General features: G+C 44.3%; 1 protein-coding gene across 21 annotated transcripts in view; it reads left to right on the forward strand.

The window, feature by feature from the left end:
- Window positions 1–26,526, forward strand: part of TENM4 (teneurin transmembrane protein 4) — a 1,797,006-nt gene that overhangs the window by 1,763,230 nt on the left and 7,250 nt on the right. For all 21 annotated transcript variants that reach the window (XM_068266709.1, XM_068266713.1, XM_068266710.1 and 18 more), the window contains 5 exons: window positions 7,403–7,575; window positions 9,420–9,655; window positions 13,418–13,714; window positions 15,078–16,692; window positions 25,146–25,288. In XM_068266709.1, the coding sequence (XP_068122810.1) occupies window positions 7,403–7,575; window positions 9,420–9,655; window positions 13,418–13,714; window positions 15,078–16,692; window positions 25,146–25,288 (2,464 nt within the window). The remainder of the gene's footprint in view (window positions 1–7,402; window positions 7,576–9,419; window positions 9,656–13,417; window positions 13,715–15,077; window positions 16,693–25,145; window positions 25,289–26,526) is intronic.

Raw genomic sequence — 26,526 nt, forward strand, 5'->3', positions numbered from 1 at the left:
GTTTCAGCAACATTAGCAATTTCCCCGAGAGCCAGACAAGAGAACTACCGACTAACAGCTTGTACAAATAGCTAGCTGACTTGGGGGTTGATTAACTTTGTAGGACGAGATCCCCACACTTTGCCCAATAGGCTGCCTGTCAAGTGACAGGCAGCCTATTGGGCCAATCAAAGTGCAGGGATCTCGTTCTTCAAAGTCACTGGACCTGACCGGGTCTCCAGAGTGGGACAATTGGAGCGGCCGTTAGTTTGGGGGGAGCGGGAGTTAGTTAGTAGCGCATGCTACAGCAGTAGCGTGCACTACTTTGAAAATGTTACTTGCGCTGCCACACTAAGCTGCACTGCTTGAGCAGTGTAGCTTAGTGAATCAACCCTACTGATTTGTATGTGAGCCAGATGTAGCCATCAATAGAGCTGCATCTGGCTCCAGAGCCACAGGTTCCCTACCCCTGAACAGGATGTATAATAACATATGCAGAACATAAATACGGAGGTAAAACATCCCTTGAAGCGCGGTGGCGTTACAGTTCAAATCAGTGTCTCGATCACAGTAGATACTGGGATTGATTGCCTCATATATGTAGTTGGAGTATAATAATGTAGCCATCAGAGGTGCTCAGAGCTTAGCTACATTCTTATACTTGGCATAAATGATTGACCTGAGGAAGTTAGTGTCACCCCGTAAAACGCGTCATCAAAGCCTAATGCCATTCTTAAAATAAAACCCTTTTTCATTTCATATCATGTCATCCTTTGGGGTGAGACACCTCTTTATTTCATTTTATTCTGTTTTAAGTATCTCTGTTTTTTGCATTTTGCCTCTTTCCCCATTACAATATTAATAGGACATTACACTATGACTATGGTAGGATTAGATTGTGAGCTGCTCTGAGGACGGTCAGTGACATGACTATGTACCCTGCAATGTGCTGCAGAAGATGTCAGTGCTATATACATACATAATAATAATATGGGAGGACATTAGAATTTGACTATAGTAGGGATTAGATCGTCAGCTCCTCTGGGGACAGTCAGTGACATGACTATGTACTCTGTAAAGTGCTGCAGAAGATGTCAGTGCTATATGAATACATAATAATAATATGATAGGACATTATACTATGACTATGGTAGGAATAGATTGTGAGCTCCCCTGAGGACAGTCAGTGACATGACTATGTACTCTGTAAAGTGCTGCAGAGAATGTCAGTGCTATATAAATACATAATAATAGTATTATAGGACATTAGAATATGACTATGGTAGGATTAGAGTGTGAGCTCCTCTGAGGACAGTCAGTGACATGACTATGTACTCTGTAAAGTGTTGCAGAGGATGTCAGTGCTATATAAATACATAATAATAATATGATAGGACATTAGAATATGACTATGGTAGGATTAGAGTGTGAGCTCCTCTGGGGACAGTCAGTGACATGACTATGTACTCTGTAAAGTGCTGCAGGAGATGTGAGGAGCAGTACATAAATACATAGTAATAATGATAGAGCAAGCTTCTGTTATGCAGGTATAATGTATTTTCTCTCTTCCATTCCATCCACACAGTCCTTGTATTTGCTTTATAAAACTGTTCCTGGAGAATAAACGTCTTTCCAGCTAGGTGTGAATAGCTGCCAGCCATTAGCAGGAGGCGGCTGCACAAACAGCGCTGTCTTTTATTAGCAGCCATTACCACCTTCCTCTCCTCCTGCACAATGTGTGAACTGACATTGTTTACATGTTCAGCTATAGTGTTTTTTATAATGTTGCTTATGTGGTAATTCCTTTAATGAGATTACAGCCTCCCATTGTTCATTTGTATTCATGCTGTTTGCTAATTAATATGGAAAAGTAGATTATATTAGTATTTCTCAGCATTGCTGGGATGTATCCCGTTCGTTATGGAACGACTCTTTCTCACACATAATGATGTACAATTAAGGTTTTTGTAGCAACACCCATTACTTTAGTTTTCCTGCTCTTTTCAAAACAAACCACTCTGCCCGTTGTGAGATAGGAGGGGCCACAGTCCTTCAGGTGGTTTCTAAAGGTGACCCTACACTACTCGACTTGGCTAGCGATCGGCCATCTGATTCAATAATTATCAAATGGGATGAAATTCAGTGCCGCCGCGCATGCCAGATCGACAATGCAACCAATTTATTGCCAAAATTGGTTGCATGTATAGCTTGGTCATGCTGGAAGATGTGGGGCAGTCGTGGTCGATCGGGTGCACGGCAGTTATAGCGAGCGATATCTGGATGAGCGGCGTATGCGACAGAACCCCTGACGCTATTCCCCCTAGTTTGTGCATTTATACATTACCTGTCCTGGGTCGCCCGCTAGAGGCGTAGCTATGGGTGGGCAAGGGGAGACACATGTCCCCGGGTTCAGCACTGTAATGGGGGCACAGAGCATGGCCACTGCACCCCAAGTGAGTGAGAGGCGGCTCGATGGCAGCTCGGAGTGCCCCTGCTTCTCTCCCTCCCTGTGCAGAAGTGTTAACAGCAGCAGATAAGGGGGGCACATCTGGCTAACTATAGAGGGAACATTAGGCTGTCTAAACGGGGGAAGGGGGCACATCTGGCTATCTAAACAGCATTTGTATATTTGGCTCCACCCATGACCACTCCCACATTTTGATGCGTGGCCATGCCCAATTTGTCCAGAAGGGGGCGCAATTTGTCCCCGGGCTCTGAAAAGCCTAGCTACGCCGAGGTCGCCCGCCGCACTGTGCCCAACCATCTACCGCTTCCCACTCCTCTATTAGCGCTATCCATGCCACTGGTGTAAAGCACATGGCGCATGTGTGACATCTAACAGGTTTTGGACTAGTCCATCCTCTCATGGGGGATTCTCAGTAATACCATAGTTCTTTACAAGAGCATTCCCTGGGGGGAATCTATACAAAGATGCGGGGCCAACATCCATTCTCGGTTGCACACGGTTTTAGCAGCTGTATTGAGCAACTGCTGTTCAGTAAGTGCTTTTGAAAATGAAGAAAACTCTGATGATCCTCCATGTGGAGAAGGACTAGTCTAAAACTTCTCAGATTTTTACAACCTAAATGACAACGACATAGGAAAATACATTTATAGTGCATTTTACTATGGAACAAATTACATTTTATACATATGCATACATTTTAAATCTAACCATTTTGCATGATATTGGTCCTTTTAATAGGCCAAGTATTTTGTGAATGGCATATTGTTGCCAACATACAGGTCTCTTATGGCCTTGGTTATTTAGTGGCACCCTCAGTACAAGTCCATGTGGTGCACAGTTTAGAAAATCTTTAGCCTGTGTAAGTTTAGCTCAGCCTTTCTCAACCTTTTTACCCTGGAGGAACCCTGCAAATAACTTTTGGATCTCAAGGAACCCCTGCAAGCAATTTTTCGATCTCGAGGAACCCCTACATTTATTTTTCAGGAGGCGTGGTCTTTAAAAGTTGGTGAGACTGTTAATTTCTCTACCTCCTATTACACTGACACTCATTATACTGTGCTTATTATTATTCTGACCCCAATTTAGTGCTTCATTTTACAGTACCCCTTTTATAATGTGCTCTACTATACTTCCCTCACGATGGGGTAAAATGCCAAGGAACCCCTGCAGAGTCCTCAAGGAACCCTGGTTGAGAAAGCCTGGTTTAGCTCTTTCTGGAGAAGGTGTGGCTATGACAGTTTCTCGGCCCTCCCACTCTGCCCAGGTGATACCATGCACAACATATTGATGCAGAGGGTGCCACTAAGGTGTCTGGCAGTCTGAGGGCTCGTTCTCACTACAAAGTAGCAAACCAGTAGCGATTTGCACGGGTGATTTTACTGCGATTAGCGCGGTAAAATCATTCCCGACGATCGCAGTCAGCGCATGTTCAAGCACTGTACCGCGATCGCTCAAGAATCGCGGCAAAATGCTGCAGGTAACACCTTTTGTGATTGCCGTCAATTGCGAAACACCCGCGATCAACCGCAATCGAGGCAGTAAGATCGCTGCCATTAGGTTACTATTCGGTTACTACACTGCCATTAGGTTACCATTTGGCTTCGGCGATTAGCGTGAATCACCCGCTAATCGCTCCAGTGAGAACGGGCCCTTAGGCCATCTTCTTACGTGTCAGGTGCCGCATTGTCATCACACAAGCACAGGGGGCGTGTCAGAATACAGAGAGGTCCAGAAGAACATATGCATAGGAGGAAGCTAGCACATCCGAGAATTATCTTTATTGTAATCTTGCAAATAAGCCAACGTTTCGGAGCCACACAGGGCCCCTTTATCAGGGCACACTTTTCTCTGGGCAACAATCTATCTGCCGCTTCAGGGTAAACAGGTTAAGCAGGGAGTCTCTGCTCCTCTTCGCACTCAGACATGATGTGCATCCAGCAGGCAGCTACAGACTCCCAGACTTGCATATTGAAGGTCCAGAAAAAGACTTGAGAACAGGGGGCAGCAGGGGACCCAGTAAGAGCTCTCTAATGCAAACTTGCTACTACATTTTTTTTCCAAGAGGGTTATTTTGTGCGTTTTGTCTTCTGTGTCGTAAAGTCTTCCAGCAAGGCTGAGACGTCCGCTCGGGTTTCAGTAGGTTAATCCATCTTCCCGTAATGTTGCGCAGATACTGCGAGGCCTGTGTGCGGAGTGCGGTAATGCCAGTGCAGTCAGCCATGATATTCCTTGTTGACTGTCTCTCCATAATTTATGATATGCTTAATAGCATTGCAAATTAAGCTTGGCAAAGTTTAATGGGCACACAATATCGGGAGGCCTGTGGTGAACATTACACAGCCGTCACAGAGCGCCGGCAAATCATGTCAACAAATGAGGGAGATTTAATAGCAATATGTACGTTCCTCTAAGCCTCCTAAATAGAGTAACAGTTTCTTTTATAAATGGCACTGTGCGTATTTACCATAATATCGTCCTCTCCGGCGCGTCCATTGTCGTCTCTAAACGTATGATTCAGCCATTTAAACATAGAATTCCACAAATGGGCAGATAACATTACCCCCCGAGTTCTGCAAGGGTTCCATGGGCAGATACCCCTACCCCCCACCCCGGAGTTCTGCAAGGGTTCCAGAACGCAGGGACTGTTGAAACTCGTAGAAAATATCACATAAATATCCCCAACCTTCCTCTGATAACTCTCACCTTAAAGAGACACTGAAGCGAAAATTATGATAATGATTTGTATGTGTAGTACAGCTAAGAAATAAAACATTAGGAACAGAGACATAAATCTAATATTATTTCCAGTACAGGAAGAGTTACGAAACTCCAGTTATAATCTATGCAAAAGAGCCATTGAGCTCCACAACTTTCAAAGTTGCAGAGAGCTCTGTCTTCTGAAGCTTGTTATTCCAACTGTCAGTCACTGTATTTTCTTTTTATCTGCAGAGGACAGGTCAAAAGTTCACTGACCTGCTCTGTGAAATCATTTAGAATGCTGAGTAGTGTGTAAACTGCAAATATTAGAGAATTATGCAATGTTATAAAAAAAAAACCAACTATATAACTGAAAATACAAATATGAGAATATTTCCTTTGCTACTAATGTTCTAGTAATTATCCATACTACATATACAATTCATTATATCATCATTTCTTTTTTTCACTTCAGTGCCTCCTTCAAGGACAACTATCATGAAAATTTGTAAAATTCAAAATACATATGTAATAGTTGTACATTTGTCCCAGAATAAAATACACTATAAACTTATTTTTGTCCAGTGTAGCTGTCACTTCCAGTAGTTAGTGGGAATCTGACAGATCTGACTAGTTTTGGACTAGTCCATCTCTTCATGGGTAGAAGTACTTTCTTTGAATTTCAAAAAGTTTTATTGGTTTATTACAAAAGAGAAGACCTATAACAAGTGCCATGTTCAAGTATCGTCATATATAGTAACAACAAATAAAGGGTAACAGTAAAACATGTAAAAAGAAGTGGTCCAGTTGGGGAGGGACCAGAGAATTATAGAAGTTTGGTGGTCTGTCCTATAGGAGTGGGCATGGCTCCTGGGAAGGGGTGGGTCAAGTCCTTTGGTGAAATAAGGAGGTATAAGAGAAAAGTTGAGGAAAGGGGAATAGAAGGAAAAGTGAGGAAAGGACATGTCTCACAGCCTAGTTATTACAGCTTCCTCCAATGAGGGGTGTTGAAGCTTAAGCCAAGGATCCCAAATGTTTTTACATTTCTTATGAGTGTCCTTCAAGGATACTGGTCAGTTTCTCGTTAATCATAATGAAATCCATTCTAGCTTTGACCTCTCCGGAGTTGACCAAGTGTTACTTCTAATTCCTAGCTATGGTCATAGTTGCTGCTGAAAAGATCAGAGAGGCAAGTCTGGACTTCGTCAACCCCCTTCTACAGTATTTTCTCATTTAAAAAAATGAGACAGATACTTACACAAGGAGAGGGAAGGCTCTGGGTCCTATAGAGCCTTCCTGCTCCTCTCCTGGTCCCCTCGTTCCAGTGCTGGCTCGCCCGGTAGCAGTATTTGACTAATTTAGTCAAATACTGCTTTACCCGGCCGAAGGAGGCTTCAGAAGTCTTCAGGGAGCCCGAGTGCTCCTGATGAAGGGCAGCCCTATATTGCACCTGCGCAAGCACGCTGACGCCTGTGCAGTATGGAGCCGCATGTCTCCGGGAGGACACGGCTCCCGAAGACTTCCAAATACTCTTTCAGTGGGGTATTGAAACGGGGGGAGCCAGCACAGGATAGAGAGCACCGAGAGAGGAGACGGAAGGCTCTATACGACCCAGAGCCTTCCCTCTCCTTAGGTAAGTATTTGCTTCATTTTTTTAAAGTGCAGTTCCCATTCACTTTAAAGGGAACCTAAAGTGAGAAGGATATGGATTTTTCCTCTTAAAATAATACCAGTTGCCTGACTCTCCTGCTGATCCTGTGTCTCTAATACTTTCAGCCACAGCCCCTCAACAAACATGCAGATCAGGTGCTCTGACTAAAGTCAGACCGGATTAGTTGCATGCTTGTTTCAGGGAGAGAACCAGCCACTACTGCAGCCAAAGAGATCAGCAGGGCTGACAGGCAACTGGCATTGTTTAAAAGGAAACATCCATATCCCTCTCAGTTTAGGTTCCCTTTAATGATCGTTGTATGGAAAAGGGAGGCTAGTAGTTTACAGACTTTATTCACAACTCCAAGGATGTTTAACGTGGCAACCAATATCATCACCCTCATTAAAAACGTTGTGCTTTAACTGGTGGCTATCGCTGTACAATAATCTGCTACTGCAAAGTCATTGGTAGGAAGAATCTTATCAGTGCAGTTCAGGACATTCGATGGACACCACAGACAGTCCAGGGGATCCTATGAAGCCCCTCGCCTAGCAATGAATGTTCCATGTTTGCTCCTCTCTCACATTCCTCATGTTTTTTGTTTTTAGGTATGACAGCTATGGACGGTTGACCAACGTTACCTTTCCAACGGGGCAAGTCAGTAGCTTCCGCAGCGATACCGACAGCTCAGTCCACGTACAGGTAGAGACCTCTAACAAGGAGGATGTCACCATAACAACCAACCTATCCGCCTCTGGGGCCTTCTACACCCTGCTGCAAGGTAGGTTATGCTTAAATTCATTTCAAATTTAAAATAAAGCAAGGACAGTCTAGCAAAAAATAAAGTGTGTGTGAAGCTGTAGGTGGGTCCACAGATAAATGCAGTGTGACTGAAAAGAAAGTCTAAAGGTGGCCACACACCATACAATTATTGAAATATCCGTTCAATTCAAGAATTGCAATCAATTTTTCTGACTGATTGGTCATATTTTTGAAATGTTACAATGTACCCTATAAACACCTATGTTCAATTTATCCCCAATTATGATAAAAATGATTGGAAACTCTGAGAAAATTGCTAGGGTGTGTACCGTATATTAATAAATTGACAATCTAACACACACCATACAATCTTTTTAAAAATTGAAGAAAAATTTCCAGCATTCCAGATCGATAAAAATTGAAAAAAAAACGGGAAATCCAATCGGATTTTTCAGTCGATTGAAAAAAAAAAAGCCTACTGTTTTTTCGGGGAGATCCGATCATATGTATCGAATTGCCGTAAAATCTGATCATTTTATTGTATCGTGTGTGGCCCTCTTAAGGCAAAGTTCACACTTCTCAATACAGAAAACTGAACTTTTTTCGTGTTGGTATGCGAATTTTCGGATGCATTTTTTCTGAACGGCTAATGAAAGTCTATGGAAATTTGGATGCAATGTGCAAATTTATGCTGCAAGAAGTAAGGTTTTTTTACGCATGTGAAAACGCTAATTTTAGAAGTAGTGCTATTTTCCATCGACTTTCAATCGATGTATGGCAAATGCATTTTTGCACATTCACAAAACGCATGCAAATTTTTAATAAGTGTGAACCCTGCCTAACACATGTATTTCTTATGTGATGGATGCAGGTTAACGCCTCCTCTTTAGTCCGGGGATGGGTCAGTAAGGTGTGGCCAAGAGACTTTCAAAGTAGAGAGAACAGCTGACAGACTACATTTCCCACAATCCCAAAAATACAGTCAAAAATATGTCCCTTTATGTTCCTTCTGTGTGCAGATGCAGCGTGTAGTTCACATAATGTAGATGGCACACAAGCTGCTTATAATAAATTACTACCTACAAAGCCTGCATGGATAGGTGCATGGCTGTAGGCAAATACAGGTACATAATGGATTTTTTTAACTCAAAAAGTTCAGTCTTAAAGATAATACTTATAATTTATGCTAATCAACCTGATTGCTTTGATAATTAGCTTTTTTTAGTTTTGGGTTACAAGTGCTCTTTAACCACTTCACCCCAAAGCGGTTTTTACCCTAACGGACAAGAGCGATTTTCACCTTTCAGTGCTCATCCCTTTCATTTGCCAATAGCTTAATCACTACTAATCACAATGAAATTATCTATATCTTGTTTTTTCACCACCAATTAGGCTTTTTGGGGTTGATATTTGTTTTCAGTAATTACTTTATTTTCGATGCATTTTAAAGAGAAAAATGAGGAAAAAATAAAAAAATACACTATTTCTCCAATTTCATCCCCTATAGTTTTAATATAAACACTGCTACTGTACATAAAACCCATATATTTTATCTGCCTATTTGTCCTGGTTATTACAACATTTTAGTTATGTCCCTAGTACAAAGTATGGTGACAATATATTATTTTGAAATAAAGGTGTATTTTTACTATGGTGTGTTTTTTTTGTCACTAATTTCACGTGAAGTCAGGTTGTTAACTAAATAGCATTATCTTCTTGCTTGTTTAATAACATCCTTTACATAACAATGAAACCATTAAGATAGAGTAATTGCCCTATAGACAAATTGAATTCTGGGAATGTTATTGTGTTGTGTGTGATAGTGATGACTGCCTAACTCCCAGCATGCTTTGCTTTCTTCAGATCAAGTGCGCAACAGCTATTACATTGGTGCGGACGGCTCCCTCAGGCTTATTCTGGCTAATGGGATGGAGGTCTCCCTTCAGACTGAGCCCCACCTGCTGGCAGGCACAGTGAACCCCACTGTAGGCAAGCGAAATGTCACCCTGCCAATAGACAACGGACTCAACCTGGTAGAGTGGCGTCAGCGGAAGGAACAGGCCCGTGGACAGGTCACAGTGTTTGGTCGTCGTCTGAGGGTACTTTCTGTTTTGTTCTGTTTGTATACTGTAACTTTATTTCTCATGTATAGTCCTTAGATTTCCAGCCCAGAGTGTGACATCATAATGTCATGCCTGTCTGCAGGATTTGTTTTAGCCCTGTTTTAAAGGACCACTATTGCAAAATCGTAAAATGTAAAATGTATTTAAACACATACAGATAAGAAGTGCGTTTCTTCCAGAGTAAAATGAGCCATAAATTACTTTTCTCCGATGTTGCTGTCACTTACAGCAGGTAGTAGAAATCTGACAGAACTGACAGGTTTTGGACTAGTCCATATCCTCATGGCGAATTCTCATGGTTTTGTTTAGTTTCAAAAGCACTTAGTTAATGGCAGTTGCTCCGTCCAACTGCCAAAAAAAGTGTGCAGCGAGCAGGCAGGCTGACCAGCATCTTTTTATAAATCGTTTTCAAGGAGTGCCTTTATAAATAATAAAGGCCATGCTGAGAATCCCCTATAGAGAGATGGACTAGTTCAAAATCTGACAATAATATCAGATTTCTACTACCTACTGTAAGTGACAGCAACCTGGGAGAAAAGCAATTCATGGCTCATTTTACTCTGGAAGGACTGTACAGGTAGTCCCCGGTAAATGAACAAGATAGGGACTGTAGGTTCGTTCTTAACTTGAATCCGTTCTTAAGTCGGAACATTGTGCCATCTCTGTCCCCTGTACCTCGTCTGTGCCCCCCTGGACCTCCAGTGTCTCCTCTGCCCTCTGTACCTGCTTATACAACTTTAAAATCCATTTTTTCTTTGAATTTTTCAAAATAGATTTTCTCAAAAACTACAAGTCCAATTTGAGAAAAAAAAAATTGACTTGTTCCCATGGAAACACAGAATCCATGCCGTTCATATTGGCGGGTCGTTCGTAAGTCGTGGACTACCTGTACTTCTTTTTTTTTGTATATGTTTACTTGTATTTTACATTTTATGATTTTTCGCAATAGTGGTCCTTTAAGGCGCCACTGTCCTAAAAATTTGTAAAATTTAAAATACGTACATAAAAATGCACATTTCTCCCAGAATAAATTGCACTATAAATCACATTTTTCCTAGGTTTCTGTCACTTACAGTAGGTAGTAGGTCTCATCTTGTGCCCATCACCCACCTCCTCTCCTGCATCCATGTATTCACCAGGTTTGAACCACAGCTAAAGTTGTCTTTTTTTACATTGGAGCTGCACCATTTTTCAATAAATACTGGATATGGCAAATGGAGGGTGCCCGTACCTTCTCTCTTGCGAACCCATGAAAAACCTATTGAATTTGAGGAGCATCATGGATGCCATAAAATGGCTGCACAATGGGCTAAGTTGTGGTATGACAGGTTCTCTTTAAAGCGGACCTGAACTCTTGCACAGGAGAAAAGGAAAAAACTGAGAAATCCACCCTGTGTGTGTTTATAGATAACAGCCTGTCTAATTCTCCCTTCTTAGCAAGTAATGAGCTAGTGTAATTTTAGCTGTCAGCTGTCTGCCGATTCTGCGGAGTTGTGTGCTAATATGTTAACACGGGAGGTTAACCCTTTCTGTGCTCCCAGGATACCAGGAAGTAACCACTCTGTCAGAGCTGTATAAGCTGTAACAAGGAACAGTTTTCTGTAAAGATTATTGTGCTGTTGCTTATCTTAAAGCAGAGTGTAAGTTGTGAGTTCAGGTCCACTTTAAACTTATACATCATTTGGAGCACTGAGGGAAGCAGCTGTTTAAAGGTTGTTCTAAGTACCAAAGCCTGTAAATGCCGAATCAGCAAGTGTTATTCATTTGCATATGAATACTAGTCCCAGGGGTGATAACACACATGGTAACTCATCATAAAACCATTTAGAGAGGCTGGTTAATTTCATTGTCTGGGCTGGCTGCATGCCCACCTTCCTACACCCCTCCGGTGCAAATAATGAGGTGAGGTAATGCTATTAGATGCGGGCTCATCAGAAATGGATGCCATTGTTTCCCATTTTCTGAGGCCTCATCTCTGCCTGCTGGCCTCACAAATCATACTACTTTTTGTATGCTTAATTACAAAAAAATATTCAAAACTAATTGTCAAAATGATGGATAGCCTATTATTTGCACAGAGCAGAGGTGCTGTTTGCAAAGACTGAACCGGAGGTTATGAGACTGGAGATTCATTAGACACCAGGAGCATTGCTGAGGTACCGGAAGGGCGGCCATTTTGTGAGGTGTGCTAAAAATGCAGATTATTGATTCCTCAAAAACCAAGAACTGAACCTGACTCAGAGATATGGAGAGGTGGTTATACTGTCACTTAGCTAACACCCTCACCTCTAATCGTATTGGCAAGGTTGCATTAGATGAATTTAAGTTTTCTTTGGGTATTGGATCCAACATGGCTTCCCTCAGAATTGTTGTTCCTTTTTTTGTTGGTGGAGGGTGAGGGTGATGTGGATGGCTTGTAGAGATGTCTAATTACAGTCCTCTAGGGTTGAGGTCCTCAACAGATAGAACACATTTCTTTGTCCATCCTAAGCACTGGCATGGATATGGCGTGGAGTTGGACAACGTTTCTCCTTTTTTCTGAAGCAATTTCCCATCTCAGGATGTGAGGGTTCGGTCCAGTAGTGCCACAAATTGCAGGAGTGACAGGAATTAAACCCCTCCCCAACACTGTTAGAAAAAATGACAGAAGACATAGGTAGTGAAGGGATATCTGTACAACTGGAGAACAGAAGGCAGTAAAAATTACACATATATAATAAAACTGTACTTTCTTCAATTAAAAAAAAAAAAAGTTTGAACTCCACTTTAAAATCTTAAAGCAAACCTATCAATGAGAGATGTAAAGGCTGCCATTCTCAACCTCCTCCGGAAGATGTCTACTTTCCTGACCGTAATTGTGTTACATGAATATTTTTTTTTTTTTTAAAAAGACAACTGAATTGAGGGGGAAATGGAGGCTGACATATTTGTTTCCTTTTAAACAATGCAAATTACCTGGCTGTCTTCCTCATCATCTGCCTCTAATGCTGGGAATACACTGGTCGTTTTTTTCCGCTCAAAACGATTGAACGGGAGATCAGACATGTCGGACATTATCTATCTAACATCTATCTGCTGCAAAAACGACCTGTGTATTCCCAGCATAATACTTTTTGCCATAGCGCCTGAACAAGCATACTAATCAGATCTTTCTGACTGAAGTCTGACTGGATTAGCAGCCTGTTTGTCGGAGGTGTGATTCAGACACTACTGCAGCCAAAGAGATCAGTGCTGCTGCCAGGCAACCGGTATTGTTTAAAAGTAAGTAAATATGGCAGCCCCCATATTCTTCTCTCTCCAGTTGTCCTTTAACTGGGACAGCCATCTCTGATATTAGTTTGAGGACTACCTCGCATAGCCAAATGTTGATTTTTTTTTTTCCCTAGCATTACATTTTAATTCTCTTATTAAAAAATATACAGTTTTGCTCATCTTTTTCCCTTGACAGACTAGTAAGCTGTCTGCTGGTGTCCACATACACAAAAAATAACATATTTAACTTACTTTGTAGCCTGGAGTTCTGATTTCTGTTCTCCTCTAGTGATGGTCATGTCTAGGAGAACTCCCATAGAAGCATGTGATCAGTTTGGTCAGGTGATACGATATGCAGGTCTTAGATTTGCTAGTCATGATCATGTGCTAAAACAGGATGTGATCACAGCAAATTAGAGCTTTGCAAATCTCCTCCCCACCAGCAGTGTTATGTATATAATTCCTCTTCTCACCCTTTTTCTATAGGTGCACAACAGAAACCTGCTCTCTCTGGATTTTGATCGAGTTACAAGGACTGAAAAGATTAATGATGACCACAGGAAGTTCACCCTGAGGATCCTGTATGATCACGCAGGCCGGCCCAGCCTCTGGTCACCGTCCAATGGACTGAGCGGGGTCAATGCGACCTATTCTCCTGGGGGACACGTGGCCGGCATCCAGAGGGGGACCATGTCTGAGAGGATGGAGTACGACCAGACGGGCAGACTCACAGCTCGCACCTTCGCTGATGGCAAATCATGGACCTATACTTACCTAGAAAAGGTAGGGGGCATTTCTCATCTGTCCACTTATAGTAAAGTTATGTTATCTTACATAACAGTTTCAGGTAGTTTGGGGTCTCGTTGATTTTGTTTGTGGATAGTTTAGTTGGTCTGCTAATGTCCATAAAGAATTGTTAAGATTGTAGTCCAGTGGTGGATAGTGTACCGACACCTCAAAATTTAGAGTAAGCAGTTGAGATGGTTTTGGTATATTGCACCTGGCAGAAGGCCTCGGTCAGACCTAGGATATGCTGGAGTGACTATGGCGCCCGGACAACTGAATTAAGGCACTGTGCGTTATCTGTTCCTCTCCTTGTCTCCCCCCTTCTATATAATATAATAATCCAAACATTTGTATAGCGCTTTTCTCCTGTTGGACTCAAATCGCTCAAGAGCTGCAGCAACTAAGAGCGCGCTCAAGGGGCTACCCTGCAGTGTTAGGGAGTCGTGCCTTGAACTTACTGACCCTAGCCAGGATTTGTACCCTGGTCTCCCGTGCCTTAACCAGTACACTATCCAGCCACTACACCACTTCTCTTACCCCCCGCCCAGTCCCTGCAATTGCTCATCACTTTTGGCTAGGAAAGGAAAGTTTCCTTTACTTACTGTGATAAAAGAAAGTAGGTAGGCATCTCTAACAGAGACAGCAACAGATGAAACATTTTGTAGATTGAGGAAAAGTTCCTTCTTTTATTGTTGTTCCTCACTTCCTTCAGGACTCTTATAAAAGGCGATTAGGTTCCTTAAAGAGGAACTCCAGTGAAAATAATGTAATAAAAAAAGTTCTTCATTTTTACAATAATTATGTATAAATGATTTAGTCAGTGTTTGCCCATTGTAAAATCTTTTAAATCCCCGATTTACATTCTGACATTTATTACATGGTGACATTTTTACTGTTGGTGGGTGATGTAGCTGCTGCATGCTTTTTTGGCAGTTGGAAACAGCTGTAAACAGCTATTTCCCACAATGCAACAAGGTTCACAGACAGGAAACTGCCAGGAGTACCACGGTCCTCAGAGTTTGTTGTGGGAGGGGTTTCTCCACAATATCAGTCATACAGCACCCCCTGATGGTCTGTTTATGAAAAGGAATAGATTTCTCATGTAAAAGGGGGTAACAGTTGTTGATTGGGATAAAGTTCAATTCTTGGCCGGATTTCTCTTTAAGGTCCTAGGGTCAGGAAGTAAGTTAAAATACCCAATCAGGAAGCAGGCAACACTGTAAACTCAAGATGTCCTTACCACACCATCCAAGGCTAGAACTAATTTTTTTAGCCTTTTGTAATGCTAAAGTTATAGTATAATAATATAGGAAAGACTGAAAATTTTCATCAAAATCTGTTTCTTGCCTTTTTTTTTCAGTCAATGGTATTACTACTTCACAGCCAGAGACAGTACATCTTTGAGTTTGACAGAAACAACCGCTTGTCTTCGGTGACCATGCCCAACGTGGCCAGACAGACCTTGGAAACTGTCCGTTCCATTGGATACTACCGGAATATCTACCGACCTCCAGAGGGAAATGCCTCTGTACTGCAAGACTTTTCTGAAGAAGGTTACCTGCTACAAACCATGTACCTGGGAACTGGGCGACGTGTTATCTATAAATATGGCAAACTGTCAAAACTTGCCGAGATTCTGTACGACACCACCAGAATAGCTTTCTCCTACGATGATACTGCCGGCATGCTAAAGACAGTCAACTTACAAAATGATGGCTTCACCTGTACCATCCGTTATCGACAGATAGGACCTCTCATCGACAGGCAGATATTCCGTTTTACTGAGGAAGGCATGGTGAATGCCAGGTTTGACTACAACTACGACAATAGTTTCCGGGTCACTAGCATGCAGGCTGTCATAAACGAGACCCCATTGCCGATTGACTTATACAGGTATGATGATGTCTCGGGGAAGACCGAACAGTTCGGTAAATTTGGAGTCATTTACTACAACATCAATCAGATCATCACCACAGCGGTTATGACGCACACCAAACAGTTCGACACCTACGGGCGAGTGCGTGAGTTGCAGTATGAGATCTTTCGGTCCATGATGTTTTGGATGATGCTACAGTATGACAACATGGGTCGGGTGGTGAAGAAAGAGTTGAAAGTTGGACCTTATGCCAATTCCACGCGTTACACCTATGAGTATGACAGCGATGGACAGCTTCAAACCGTGTTTGTCAATGACAAACAGCAGTGGAGATACAATTATGACCTGAATGGAAATCTACATCTGCTAAATCCCGGGAACAGCATCCGCCTCATGCCGCTACGTTACGATCTGAGGGATCGAATAACGAGACTTGGCGATGTTCAGTACAGGATGGATGAAGATGGCTTCCTCAAACAGAGAGGAAATGATATGTTTGAATACAGCTCTGCTGGCCTTCTCCTTAAAGCATATAATAAAGTTAGTGGATGGAGTGTTAGGTATAGGTATGATGGCCTTGGAAGAAGGATCTCACGGAAAACAAGCAATGGCCACCACTTACAGTTTTTTTACGCCGACCTCGCCAACCCCACCCGGATCACTCACTTCTACAACCACTCCAGCTCTGAGATCGCCTCCTTGTATTATGATCTGCAAGGCCATCTCTTTGCCATGGAATTAAGCAGCGGAGATGAGTTCTACATCGCCTGCGACAACATCGGAACACCTATGGCTGTCTTCACCGGTTCCGGACTCATGATCAAGCAGATTCTTTACACTGCCTACGGAGAAATCTACATGGACTCAAATCCAAACTTTCAGCTGGTCGTAGGTTACCATGGCGGACTATCTGACCCTCTAACAAAGCTAATCCATATGGGTCGACGAGAATACGATGTATTGGCTGGACGATGGACAAGCCCTGACCATGACATCTGGAAGCATCTGGGCACCACCAACATTTTGCCTTTTAACCTTTACATGTTCAAAAACAACAACCCCGTCAGCCGACCACAAGACACCAAGTGTTATATGACAGGTAAGACTCCCGTTATAAGGTTAATCATGCCTCATTTTAAAGATATAAGTGGGTGAGGGTAGATGTTGAACCTTTGATGATTCGCTACAGATTGTTTCGCTTGTATTGCTAAGTGGCACTATTCTGCTTTCTCCTCCATTGTGTGTTCATCTCATGAGTATTATTACTTTGTCAGCATTGTATTGTCAAGACTGCTTGCGTTGTTGTTTAGAATTGTTGGAGCTCTCAGGTTTTATTCGATATAATTCAAGAGCGCCAGAAACGTTCTTTAACTGGGACAAAGGTCTGATTGATGATTTCCATTGTACTGTAAGATATTGCTGCTTTGACCTGGTTCTGTCTACGTCATCCGCTCTGACTCAGTTGTTGCCGGGGGAGGCAGCATTTAATCTAGGGCAGGTGAAGATGCATTGTTCTGCAGGTCTCCCATCTCCTACAGACATGAAGCAAGAGGAGCCCTCAGACTTCATATAGCAACACTTGTCTAATAAGAGGAACGTTTTATATGACTCACATTCAGGCCCCTTTTACACTTGTAGGTTAAACCTGCGTTGCAATAAGTCTATAAGTGGAGACAAAGCTGGCACTGCAGTTAGCATGAATTTGTGGTACCACCAGGGGATGAACCTGAATAGAGGAAGTCCGTATTCTAGCTGTCTTAAAGATAATTGTGTTTCAAAACGTGCTCAAGACCCAAGAGTACAGACAATATGGATCCAAAGGGAAAGACAACTGTCCGGTACTGCTCCAATCGCTAAAACCGCTTTATTTTGTAGTTTGCATAGTGCTGTCGAAACAGTACAAAAAATCCATGAAAGGACAACTGAAGTGAGAAGGGGACATGTAGGCTGCCATATTTATTTCCTTTTTAAACAATACCAGTTGCTGATCAAAACAATACCGTTCTGCTGATCTCTGGCTGCAGAAGTGTCTGGATCAGACCAGAAACAAGCATGCAGCTAGTCTTAATCTTGTCAGAGGTGACAATAATGTCAGAAACCTGTGATCTGCTGCATGCTTGTTCAGGGTCTATGGCTAAAAGTATTAGAGGCAGAGGATCAGCAGGGTAGCCAGGGAACTGGTATTGCTTAAAAGGAAATGAATGTGGCAGCCTCCATATACCTGTTGCTACAAGTGTCCTTTTAAAAATGGGTAAACATACCTCTGAAGACGCGACTACGCGAAACACTTGTTAGACGGGCCCACGCTGCCCCGCAGCCTGATCACTTAATCTGGTATGTCTACCCGTTTTTAATGGATTTTTGTGCTGTATTGACAGCACTATGCAAACTACAAAATAAAGCAGTTTTAGTGATTGGTACAGTGCCGGACGGTTCTCTTTCCCTTTGGTTTCATAAACTTGCGTTGCGTTGCCCTATTTTTCTGCAAGGGGCCGCAAAAGCAATGAAAGTCTTTGGAGACTTTCACACTTATTACAGTCCGTTGTGGTGTGCTAGACGTATCTGATCCAACGCAAGAGCAACAGCGTGTTACCGCAAGCACTGCGCTTAATGTACAGTGCTTGGGGTGATGGAAGTCTATGGGCAATGCACTGTGTGTAAACAACGGAGCGCGCTGCGCTGTGCATGCGCGGGGGCGGACGGGAATCACAGTGACGTTACTTCCTGCCCGGCAGAGAGTGCGTCACTGAGCGAGGGGCGGTGCTGTGCATATGACCCTCCTGGCGCGCTCTGCCGCAGGGTCATGTGTTTGTCATTGTTTTGCATTGCGGTGCGATGCATCAGGAGCATTGCATCCCACCGCAACGCAAAAATCAGGTGTAAAACCGGCCTAAGAAGTAGAAGGGGGAGAGAAAAACTTTGACCGCCTGTGTAAATTGTTAAGTTTGCAATCAACAGATCTTTGCAATTTTTGTTTGATATTTCTGTGCCATGTTCTACCTGCCTTATGTCCCTCTTGCTTTGTTCCCTTTAATAGTAGACTATCCTAGACTAGGGGCATTCCCATATAAAAATGTTACATAAACTTAATTTGTGGGCTCCAGGCTTTATACAATCGTAGGAATGTAATTTATACAATCGTAGGAATAAAAGTTTAGCTCCGCTTTCCATTGTCCGGGGAGGATTGCAGTGTTGATGTTGGACTGCAAAGGTGGCCATACATCAGGTGACTTAGCGGCCGATCGACCATCCGATTCGATTATTTCAATCAGATTGGATGAACATAGTTGCAGTCAGGAACACGCCCCATCGACGATGGGACCAAAATTGTTCACATGTGGCGATTGGACATGCTGCAAGATGTAGGGCTGACATGCTCAATCAGGATGAGTAACAGAACCTCCCCAAGGGTAATATGTGTCCAGTGCAGTATACTTTACCTGTCAGTGTCAGCCGCTGGCTCTATCTTCACACTCTTCCTACCATAGAAGCGCCCCACGTGGCTTCCAGCGTAACATGGGCACATGCCTGACGTCACACGCGCCCACATATACACACATACCTGCGCCCCACGTGGCTTCCAGCGTAACATGGGCACATGCCTGACGTCACACGCGCCCACATATACATACATACCTGCCCCCACGTGGCTTCCAGCGTAACATGGGCACATGCCTGACGTCACACGCGCCCACATATACACACATACCTGCGCCCCACGTGGCTTCCAGCATAACATGGGCACATGCCTGACGTCACACGCGCCCACATATACATACATACCTGCCCCCACGTGGCTTCCAGCGTAACATGGACGCATGCCTGACGTCACACGCGCCCACATATACACACATACCTGCCCCCACGTGGCTTCCAGCGTAACATGGGCACATGCCTGACGTCACACGCGCCCACATATACACACATACCTGCGCCCCACGTGGCTTCCAGCGTAACATGGGCACATGCCTGACGTCACACGCGCCCACATATACACACATACCTGCGCCCCACGTGGCTTCCAGCGTAACATGGACGCATGCCTGACGTCACACGCGCCCACATATACATACATACCTGCCCCCACGTGGCTTCCAGCGTAACATGGACGCATGCCTGACGTCACACGCGCCCACATATACATACATACCTGCCCCCACGTGGCTTCCAGCGTAACATGGACGCATGCCTGACGTCACACGTGCCCACATATACACACATACCTGCCCCCACGTGGCTTCCAGCGTAACATGGGCACATGCCTGACGTCACACGCGCCCACATATACACACATACCTGCGCCCCACGTGGCTTCCAGCGTAACATGGGCGCATGCCTGACGTCACACGCGCCCACATATACATACATACCTGCGCCCCACGTGGCTTCCAGCGTAATATGGGCGCATGCCTGACGTTACACGCGCCCACATATACACACATACCTGCCCCCACATGGCTTCCAGCATAACATGGGCGCATGCCTGACGTTACACGCGCCCACATATACATACCTGCCCGCACGTGGCTTCCAGCGTAACATGGGCGCATGCCTGACGTCACACGCGCCCACATATACACACATACCTGCGCCCCACGTGCTTCCAGCGTAACATGGGCGCATGCCTGACGTCACACGCGCCCACATATACACACATACCTGCCCCCACGTGGCTTCCAGCGTAACATGGACGCATGCCTGACGTCACACGCGCCCACATATACATACATACCTGCCCCCATGTGGCTTCCAGCGTAACATGGGCGCATGCCTGACGTCACACGCGCCCACATATACATACATACCTGCCCCCATGTGGCTTCCAGCGTAACATGGGCGCATGCCTGACGTCACACGCGCCCACATATACATACATACCTGCCCCCACGTGGCTTCCAGCGTAACATGGGCGCATGCCTGACGTCACACGCGCCCACATATACATACATACCTGCCCCTACGTGGCTTCCAGCGTAACATGGGCGCATGCCTGACGTCACACGCGCCCACATATACACACATACCTGCCCCCACGTGGCTTCCAGCGTAACATGGGCGCATGCCTGACGTCACACGCGCCCACATATACATACATACCTGCGCCCCACGTGGCTTCCAGCGTAACATGGGCGCATGCCTGACGTCACACGCGCCCACATATACACACATACTTGCGCCCCACGTGGCTTCCAGCGTAACATGGGCACATGCCTGACGTCACACGCGCCCACATATACATACATACCTGCCCCCACGTGGCTTCCAGCGTAACATGGGCACATGCCTGACGTCACACGCGCCCACATATACACACATACCTTCCCCCACGTGGCTTCCAGCATAACATGGGCGCATGCCTGACGTCACACGCGCCCACATATACATACATACCTGCCCCCACGTGGCTTCCAGCGTAACATGGGCGCATGCCTGACATCACACGCGCCCACATATACATACATACCTGCCCCCACGTGGCTTCCAGCGTAACATGGGCGCATGCCTGACGTCACACGCGCCCACAAATACTCTTGAAACCACGTGTATGTGGACGGAGCATGGAGTCAGGGGAGAACACTGATAGGTAGGCCGGATCCCACACTATAAGCGCTTGCATTTGATTAGCGCTTGCTGAGCGCTTGTTAAAAAAATCGCTCCCATTCACTTTCATTAAAATCGCTGTAAAAATCACTGCATTTGCCATAATTGCATACGTGAAAAACGTACTCGAATGTGGAGATTTTTCCCGGGATTTTAATGAAAGTGAATGACAGCGATTTTTTTAACAAGTGCTAAGCATGCGCTAATCAAATGCAAGCGCTTATAGTGTGGATCTGACCTTAAAGGATACTGCACAGGGCACCAGGGGGGGGGCACATTTTATATTAGAGGGGATAGCGCCGGGCTCTGCGTTATAATGCCAAATCCCGAGAGATCTCATGCTGAAATCGAACAGGAATCGGCCTGCAGTGTATAGCCAGGCAATAGATCTCTCTCCGATCAGAGAGAGATCTGTCTCTTGGTTGACCTGCCCATACATCTACTGATATATGGGCATCTTAGTATACATCTCCAATTACATGCCCAATGCTCAGACTTGGCGAGGGAACACCGCTGCTTGCTGGTGTTAGAGATCTCGATTTTACATCTTTATTAGCTTGTAAGCCACCCAATGGCACCAGATGTACGTTTCACTTGTTCCTGACTGCAGAAGGACTTTAGGATTGAGCTGATCCTCTGCCCCGGCTCAGGAACGCCATCCAGCTTACACCGCCTGCAATGAAAGCCTCATCATTACAGAGTAAAACGTACAAGTAGCATGCTGGCAGTTAATTAAACATGGCATTTGATCGCGACCTCTGTTTTTTTCATCAAGGACATTATTAAAAGGCAGAGTGCAGCGTGATTGATTATGAAACGAGGAATCATTACTCAAATAATGGATGAGGAACGAGGACGTGTGCGCGGAGCGTGCGGACGTTTAACCATCCTTGTACGGTGCAGATGCCGCGCCTGCAATCCCACGCAGCCGCCTAATTACTCCCCATTCCTCAGCGCGGTGTCATTATTCAAATACATCCAGATATTATAGATTTGCCTTGACAACAACTCCCTATAGCATGCCTCTGATATTCCATTATTTGTATTTAAATATGAGTTTATCTACGTGACAGTAAATGGTTAACGCTTCATGTTCTTTTTTCTTGGCAAATTTAAAGGGCAACTGAAGCGAGAGGGCTATGGAGGCTGCCATATTTATTTCCTTTTAAGCAATACCGGTTGTCTGGCAGGCCTGCTGATCCTCTGCCTCTAATACTTTTAGCCATAGACCCTGAACAAGCATGCAGGAGATCAGGTGTTTCTGACATTGTCAGATCTGACAAGATTAGCTGCATGCTTGTTTCTGGAGTGATTCAGACACTACTGCAGCCAAACAGACCAGCAGGGCTGCCATTCTTTAAAAGGAAATAAATATGGCAGCCTCCAGGAGCGCAACTAGAAATAGCTGGGCCATCCTGCGAGACTTTGGATGCAATCCCCGCCCCCCCCCCCCCCAAAAAAAAAAGATTTATTCACTAAGACAAATAGCACGTCTTATCAAAGTTAACACGCCTTATCAGAGTAGCATAGCGAGCGCTACGAACTCGCAGGGGCTCAGGGCAGGACGAGTGGAGCTCTCGTCATTGCCAATTATCAGGCATAAGTTTGCTATACTACTTTGATAAGGCGTGTTAACTTTGATAAGGCATGCTATTTGTCTTAGTGAATCAATCCCATGGTGTGCAGAAAACGCATACCGAAAATACACACACACACAGAAAAGAGTTAGACTGACTAGTGTGCTCCCTGCCTCAGTTTCTTATTACACTTACTCTGTCCTCCTCCAGTGGAGCAGAACTGGCTCTGGAGACTGCTCTGGCAGCATCACTACAGTACCCAGCATTTGAGAATGGAGTAGAGGGGTTGGGGGCTGGGTGCTACAGGTCCTTTTTAAAAGTGTATTGCGGTGATGTGGTAAACTGTACTGATGTGGTAAACTGTACTGCGGAATTCCTGCAGTACGGTAGCCACCACAAACTTGATTCCCAAAATTTATCTCATGAATGTATTAATTTCTTAACTTATACATAGAATTACTTTTCCAACTATATCATAGCAAAGAAAAATAAAATCACTCCAAATAAGTGGTTACTGATTGATTCCCTTAAATATTTCTTGCTCTTTATTAGTACATTTTTGCTTGCTGGGTGCACAAATACTTTTATATGGATAAGATGAGATAATTAACGAGAAGCATCTTGAGTATCGGCACCAGTTTGTCTACATGAGGAAGCAGAAGGTAGATCACAGGAAGTAGGTGTAGGCAATCACATGACTCCAACTCTGCTAACAGGAAGTGGTCAGATGCCATGTGCCCACCAACTCTAACAGGAAGTGGTCAGATGCCATGTGCCCACCAACTCTGCTAACAGGAAGTGGTCAGATGCCATGTGCCCACCAACTCTGCTAACAGGAAGTGGTCAGATGCCATGTGCCCACCAACTCTGCTAAAAGGAAGTGGTCAGATGCCATGTGCCCACCAACTCTGCTAACAGGAAGTGGTCAGATGCCATGTGGGCAGCACGGTGGCGTAGTGGTTAGCGCTCTTGCCTTGCAGCGCTGGGTCCCTGGTTCGAATCCCAGCCAGGGCACTATCTGCAAAGAGTTTGTATGTTCTCTCCGTGTCTGCGTGGGTTTCCTCCGGGCACTCCGGTTTCCTCCCACATCCCAAAAACATACAGATAAGTTAATTGGCTCCCTCTAAAAATTGGCCCTAGAATACACTACATAATATATAGACATATGGCAATGGTAGGGATTAGATTGTGAGCTCCTTTGAGGGACAGTTAGTAACAAGATATATATATATATACACTGTACAGCGCTGCGTAATATGTCGGCGCTATATAAATACTCAATAATAATAATAATAAAAATGTGCCCACCAACTCTGCTAACAGGAAGTGGTCAGATGCCATGTGCCCGACCTGCAGGACAATACAAAACACAGGCTTCTCTTCCTGAGGATTCTTCTGATCAATTTAGTGATTTATGAGCACTTTGTTGAGCAAAAAATGTGACCACTGTTACTTCTGTGTCACTGGCAGCCAACTAACTGGGCTATAAATGCTTTAGGGCCAGGTCACATGGTCAACCTCCAGCGGGTCGTTTTGGCTTGCTCAAATGCTGTTCTGCTACTCGGCAGCAAATCGTTTGTCATCCTTACTCGTCTGTTCATAGTCATGTTGAGATTTGAGGCCCTAGGGCAGTGATGGCTAGCCTTGGCACTCCAGCTGTGGTGGAACTACAAGTCCCATGAGGCATTGCAATACTCTGACAGCTCTAAGCATAACTCGGGGAGGCAGAGGCATGGTGGGATTTGTAGTTTTGTCACAGCTGGAGTGCCAAGGTTAGCCATCACTGCCTTAGGGTGAATCGTAAACATCGTACACTGCTGACGCTAAAATCTACATGCAGCGTCTTTGAGTAATCGTCCAACCGCTCCGCTTACGCAATAGACGGTAAACACATTGAAATGAGCGCATCCATTTATCTCCATGCGAGAGATGACCGATCTTGGCGGTAAATGACATTTATCTGAACCGGCCCTAACTCGACCTAAAAAGAGTGACTAAGGCATGCATGGGCTAACAGTTTTTTTTTTTTCCTGCTGGGTCCTCTAAACTATTCTAGTTTAGGGTTAGGGTTACCCAGCAGGAAACCTCTTAGGGAACAGTTCTCCAATCACAGCACCCTCTACATCACCAAGTGTTGGGATTGGCCGAATAGTGTGTGCGTAGTTTAATACAACCTATCCGACAACTAGCAATTCGAGAGGGTGCCATCCACCCAATAAAGTTAGCGGAATTTCCCTATGAGGGTCCCCTAAACTAGAATTTAGCAGGGGTTTTTTTTTTCTTCATTTTTGCCTTCAGTGTAGTTTTTCTAGATAAAACATTCATGAAACCAGACTTACCATGCGCTCAATGATCTCTCTGCTCCGCCCTCTAGATGTAAACAGCTGGCTCCTGACCTTCGGCTTCCAGCTTCACAACGTCATTCCCGGCTACCCCAGACCAGACATCGATGCCATGGAGCCGTCCTATGAGATGACGAGCACTCAGATGAAGACTCAGGAATGGGATAACAGCAAGGTAATATGGGTTCTCTCCGGTGTATTTGTTGTTTTACAGGCTGACACCTCCAAAAACATGTTATTTCAGTCCTTTTTAGTTGTTTGTCTTGGTTTTTTTTTTGAGGGGGGGGGGGGTTACTTTATAGATTAATTATATAATCTATAAGGGTGTTATTACTGTCACAATAACACTTCACTTCCTGAAATATACAGGGGGTAACAACATTTTTATTACATACTGCAAGTGCTGAGATGTCAACATTGGTATCGTGATGTCATTTATATTGGGATGGGGTAGTTACAGTTGACATTACAGTTGACATGAGGAAGAGGAGAGCTGGTATACATGGGGGGGGGTGAACATGGAAGGGCAGCACAAGAACGCTGCCCATTCTACGATGACATCTGAGTTCAGGAGTACAGCTTTAAAAGGAACCAAACACTATTTTTAGCACCCAGGGCATCTAAATAGCACATTAAAAATGCACGCTAACAATGTGGCTCATTAACTTAAAAAAATCTTCTATTTTTACTTTTTTTTACATTTAAAAGTTTAGCAGAGGCTTTTTTTTTTTTACCCTACTTCTGTGGACAGCTGGGCCTGTCTGACCACAGAAATTTAAGGCAGATAATGACTGATGTAATTATTTTATTGCAAACATTAGCAGAGAGCAAACAGAAGCTTTCATCAGCAGAGGGGGTTGGAGAGAAAATAAGTGTTTAGAAAAGTCACACATGCTGTCTTCACATCTGCCGCTGGAAAAATTAGGGCAGCTAGAATGGGAGGTGGGGGGGGGGGCATGGCAGCTCCTATAGATATTAGAAACCAGGAGAAACTGCAGGAAAAAAATGCTGCTTGGTTCCCAGTAAACCAGTAGTTTAAAAACGTTTCCAATTTGGGTACTCAACTCAATAGAGAGAGGCCTCTGGATCCTCTCAAGACTTCCCCATCCTCCTACATTGGGCTGTTCTGGTGCTGTCCCTTTTCCAAAACCATTGACAAGGGCTTGTTGACAGCTCATGCATTAGCACAGACCCAATCAATCTTGGCTTATTCCGCTGAAGAATAAGCGAGTCCGTGGAACTGCTCAGTGTGGCCACGCACCTGTGAACTTCAGGGTTCTCAGTGCTGGAACAGCCTGGCGGAGGACGACAGGGAAAGCCTCCCTCTCCCAAGGTAAGTATCCCATTTTTTTATTTTTAATTGGCAAAGATTTGCTTTATTAGCGTCACCTCCTGTATGATGCAGGAAGACGA

This window comes from Hyperolius riggenbachi, chromosome 2 (assembly GCF_040937935.1).
Source record: "Hyperolius riggenbachi isolate aHypRig1 chromosome 2, aHypRig1.pri, whole genome shotgun sequence".
Classification (NCBI taxonomy): Eukaryota; Metazoa; Chordata; class Amphibia; order Anura; family Hyperoliidae; genus Hyperolius; species Hyperolius riggenbachi.